Source organism: Henckelia pumila, chromosome 1 (genome assembly GCF_033568475.1).
Source record: "Henckelia pumila isolate YLH828 chromosome 1, ASM3356847v2, whole genome shotgun sequence".
In the NCBI taxonomy this organism is placed as follows: Eukaryota; Viridiplantae; Streptophyta; class Magnoliopsida; order Lamiales; family Gesneriaceae; genus Henckelia; species Henckelia pumila.
In genome coordinates, this window is record NC_133120.1 from 137307072 (window position 1) to 137312531 (window position 5460).

At 43.3% G+C, this 5460-nt stretch overlaps 1 protein-coding gene across 1 annotated transcript; it reads left to right on the forward strand.

Moving 5' to 3' along the window:
* The first annotated feature begins 971 nt into the window (after positions 1–971).
* Positions 972–4546, forward strand: LOC140874065 (uncharacterized). The gene is made up of 6 exons (XM_073277342.1): positions 972–1472; positions 1718–2021; positions 2251–2268; positions 2344–2835; positions 3600–3908; positions 4059–4546. The coding sequence occupies exons 1-6, from the start codon at positions 972–974 to the stop codon at positions 4544–4546; spliced, it is 2112 nt and encodes a 703-aa protein (XP_073133443.1).
* Positions 4547–5460: the final 914 nt, after the last annotated feature.

Here is a 5460-nt window from a genome sequence, read left to right on the forward strand (position 1 = left end):
TTTAGATTGAGCAATCGACATGACATGTCACACAGCATGGATATAACCTTCAGATTTTTAAATTATGATGTGCCCTAATTATGATGCATGATGACTATGTTATGAGTATGTATGTTATGTTATGAGACGACCATGAGCTATGTATTTAGGACATGCATGTATATATATTATTTATTATGTATCGTGCATGTGTTATGTGATGCATTATTTTTAATCATGTTGTTATTATGAGATAGAGCGTGCTGAGCCTCTAGGCTCACTAGACTTAAATGGTGCAGGTGAGCAGATAGATACTGATGTAGAGCCTTTTGCTCCGACTGGCGGTGAGGACGTATGAGATCCCGACAGTTGGCTAGCCCGTGACCATCTCTCTAGTCAAGTTTTCAATGAATTGAATATTATTATGTTTTCCGCACATGTTTTATGATTTAATTATGGGTTTATGGAGTTTAGGTGAAAATTTTTATTGAGAGGTTGATGATGATTTTATTGCATGAGTTATACTTATTTTGTTTGCATGCAAATTCTTATTATGGATTTTAGTGGGAACATTTTTATGGAAAATTGTTTATGTTTATAATTATTTTAAAAAGTAATTATTTATTATGTATATATATATATATATATACGTTTTAATTATATATATATTATATTAAGTATTGTTTTATTTATTCTTTTTAGATGCATTATTTTTAAAAATATTTTATATTAAATATTTAGTTATTTATTTATATAAAAAAAATAGTAGTACGATCGAGTTGTTTCATTTGGTATCAGAGTGCGGTCCTTGGAGGGTACTAGCCTACTGCGTGGAGCTCAGAAGTCGCACTACCAGTCTGTAAGTTTTAATGTTTTAATTATTTTTATTTATGGGGCTTAGGATTTATGATATATTGGTTTAAAGTATGAAAAATTTTAAGTATACTTAGTTATGCATTGCGATCACGTGAGAGATTTATGAAAAATGCAGCATGGCTCCCCGAAGGAATCCTCAGGAAACCAACCCCAATAATGGCGATGAGACGAACCAGAATCCACCTCTACTTACTCCATTTGAGCAGGCCAGTGTGAACTTATGGGCCAGGATTACGAGACTGCTCGAGAACCAGGCTGCTCAGCCGAGGAAGTCTCATGAGGAGGATGTAGCAGAGAGATTCAAGAAGCAGGAGCCCAAGGAGTTCAGGGGAACTACCGATCCACTTGTTGCTGAGAAGTGGATCCGATCTTTAGAGACCATATTTGCCTATATGGGAGTCACTGATGCTGACAGGGTTCGATGTGCTATCTACATGCTTAAGGAGGATGCAGCTCTTTGGTGGGAAGAAGCTGTAATCGGAGTGAACTTGACGACCCTGACTTGGGCAAATTTCAGGACTATGTTCTTTGAGAAGTACTACACTGCAGAGGAACGAGGCAGATTGATCAGGGAGTTTATGAGTCTCCTTCAGGGAGACAAGTCTGTTGCGGAATATGTGAGCAGTTCGAGAGAGGATGTCATTTCGCGCCCCTGATTGCGAATGACGAGCAGGAGAGGCTGAGGCACTTTACTGATAGGCTTAGACCGGATATCAAGCACGACATTTTCATGGCTGATGTGGCGAATTATAGTGCAGAAGTGAAGAGAGCTTTGAGGTCCGATCAAGGGAGAAAGGAGATGCAAGCATCTTACTAGCAGAAGAGGCAGTTTCAGCTGTCTTTCCATGGTCAATATTCGCAGCTGGCGAAGAAGCAGTTTACTGGGCCGGTTAAGGGCCCGAATCCTCCCAGACCACAGCAGAGGCAGCAAGGCCCACAGAGGCCGCAGCAGAGAGGGGCAGCCGCCCCAAATCCTGGAGGTATTCCCTTATGCAAGACTTGTCAGAAGCCTCATTCGGGACAGTGCATGGCTGGTTCAGGTGTCTGTTACAAGTGTAAGCTACCGGGGCACGTTGCGATGAACTGCCCTAATGCGAGGAACATCCCGGGACGTGTTTATGTCATGCAGGCAGAGGAGGCTGACCCAGACATGTCTTTGATCACGGGTAATTCTAACTTGTGTATTTAAGATTCGATAGTTCCATGTCTATTATGAGTTGCATGGGAAATTCATTTTACGTGTTAGTAATTGGGTTAATTGTCCTTGCATGTATAGTATAAAAAGGAAATGAATACGAATTTAGGTAATAGTATTCTTAAGGGCATTGTTATGAATTATGGGATTTATTAATTATTCTTAAGTTGTATGTGCGTTGGGACATTTTCTGAATGCAGGGAAGATCCTCGTTAGAGGTAATTATACGTATGCGTTGCTAGACTCAGGAACTACGCATTCGTTTATCTCTCAAGAATTTGTTAGGCGGGTAGGCATCATACCTGAGGATGCTGTTATTGGCTATGACGTTACCTTGCCATCTGGCGAGATTCTTACTACATCTAGTGTACTTAATGGTGTTGAGTTGGAGCTTCAGGGGAATCTGATTAGAGCCAATCTAGTGGTTCTACCGATGTCAGGATTTGATCTCATTCTTGGCATGGATTGGTTATCAGTTAATGGAGCCTCGATAGATTTTTGGAGGCGATCAGTTTCAGTGAATCCGTCAGGCAGAGATTCTTTCATATTCTTTGCAGCTCAGAGCAGTGGTGCTTCGCATGTCATATCTTATGTGCGTGTAAAGAATTTATTGCGCAAGGGTTGTCAGTGCTTCCTTGCAAGTTTAGTAGTTGCAGCGGATGAGCCGTCTTCTAAATCTATTGTAGATGTTGAGATCGTTTGTGAGTTTCCGGATGTCTTTCTGGATGATGTAGTAGGAATTCCACCAGCCAGAGAGGTGGAGTTCAGTATTGAGCTGATGTCGGGTACTGTGCCTATCTCTAAGGCACCGTATCGTCTTGCTCCCACTGAGATGAAAGAGTTGCGGGATCAGATACAAGAGCTTTTGGAGAAGGGCTTTATCCGCCCTAGTGTGTCACCTTGGGGTGCGCCGGTCTTATTTGTGAAGAAGAAGGATGGCAGCATGAGGTTATGTATTGACTATCGAGAGCTGAATAGAGTCACCGTGAAGAATAAGTATCCACTGCCGAGGATAGAGGATTTATTTGATCAGTTGCAGGGAGCTTCGGTGTTCTCTAAGATCGATCTGCGATCAGGTTATCATCAGCTTCGAGTCAGAGAGGAGGATGTGTTCAAGACTGCTTTTCGGACACGTTATTGGCATTACGAGTTTATGGTGATGCCATTTGGCCTGACTAACGCTCCAGCGGTTTTCATGGATCTCATGAACCGTGTCTTTAGGTCATATCTTGATCAGTTCTTCATTGTCTTCATCGACGATATTCTGATATATTCGAGGAGCTTGGAGGAGCATAGACATCATTTGCAGACAGCTTTGCAGACTTTGAGAGAGCAGAAGTTGTTTGCAAAATTCAGCAAGTGCGAGTTTTGGCTCGAGCAGGTGGCATTCTTGGGCCACATTGTTTCTAAGGAGGGCATAGCAGTGGATCCATCAAAAGTCGAGGTTGTCCAGAATTGGGGATTCCGAAGAATGCCTCTGAGATATGCAGCTTCTTGGGTTTAGCCGGTTATTATCGGAAGTTCATCAAGGGTTTTTATTCTGTAGCAGTACCCTTGACATCATTGACCAAGAAAAATGCCAAGTATGTTTGGAGCCAAAAGTGTCAGAGGAGCTTTGATCAGCTTAAGGAGGCACTTACTTCTACACCAGTGTTGGCAATGCCAATGGATCATGAGGAGTTTGTGGTGTATACAGATGCGTCTAAGATGGGCTTAGGTGCTGTTCTTATGAAGAATGGTAAATTTATTGCTTATGCATCGAGACAGTTGAAGACTCATGAGAAGAAGTATCCGACACATGACTTAGAGCTTGCAGCTGTTGTGTTTGCGCTCAAGATATGGAGACATTACTTGTACGGTGAGAAGTGCCAGATTTTCACTGATCACAAGAGTCTCAAGTACTTCTTCACCCAAAAGGAGTTGAATATGAGACAACGCCGATGGTTGGAGTTAGTTAAGGACTACGACTGTGACATTAGCTACCACCCTGGTAAAGTTAATGTAGTAGCCGATGCTTTGAGTCGGAAGAATTCAGTGTTGTCTTGTGTTTTAGTTCAGCAACCTCTACAGGATGAGATTCAGAGGTTTGACCTAGAGATCTACTCCAGTGGGCACGCACCGAGATTATCCACTCTTGTAGTACAACCGACTCTACAGGATCGGATTCGAGAGGGACAAACCACTGATGAGCAGTTGCAGCGCATGAGGCGCAAGGATGAGTTGAAGGGTAGTCTCCTTTATACAGTGGATGATGACATTGTTCGATACATAGGACGTATGTGGGTACTGAGTACTGATCAATTGAGAGAAGATATCATGTCAGAGGCACATGCATCTCCGTATTCCATCCATCCAGGGGGTACGAAGATGTACCGAGATTTGAGGACCTTGTATTGGTGGCCGGGTATGAAGGGAGATATTGGTCAGTTTGTTTCCGAATGCTTGACTTGTCAGCAAGTCAAGGCAGAGCATCAGCGACCAGCGGGATTGTTATGACCACTTCCCATTCCGGAGTGGAAATGGGAGAACATCTCTATGGATTTTGTAGTTGGGATACCGAGGAGTACTAGAGGATGGACAGCGATTTGGGTGATTGTCGATCGACTCACCAAATCTCCACATTTTCTGCCGGTGAGGACTACTTTTACTATGACTCAGTTTGCAGAACTTTACATTAAGGAGATAGTAAGACTTCACGGTATTCCAGTGTCCATCGTGTCGGACCGAGATCCAAGGTTCACTTCTGCATTTTGGAAGAGTCTGCATACAGCTTTGGGGACTAAGTTATTGTTCAGCACTGCTTTTCATCCTCAGACAGATGGTCAGTCGGAGAGGGTAATTCAAACACTTGAGGATTTGTTGAGGGCATGTGTGATTGATTTCCAGGGCTCGTGGGAGTTGAGATTACCTTTAGTGGACTTTACTTATAACAATAGTTTTCAGGCGTCTATAGGTATGGCTCCATACAAGGCTCTTTACGGGAGACGGTGTAGATCTCATGTGCATTGGGACGAGGTTGGAGAGAGGGTATTGCTAGGACCCGAGATTGTGCAGCAAACAGCGGATATTGTAGCTCAGATCCGAGAGCGGATGAGGACCGCACAGAGTCGTCAGAAGAATTATGCTGATCAACGACGACGAGACCTCGAGTTTGCCGTGGGAGATCATGTATTCTTGAAGGTCTCGCCTATGAAAGGCGTGATACGTTTTGGTAGGAGAGGTAAGCTCAACCCGAGGTATATTGGTCCGTTTGAGATTTTAGAGAGGATTGGCACGTTGGCTTACCGTTTGGTCCTACCGCCGAGCCTTGCGGCAGTTCACAACGTGTTTCACGTATCTATGCTTCGGAAGTATGTGTCAAATCCGTCGCATGTGTTGGATTTTGAGCCTCTACAGTTGACACCAGAGCT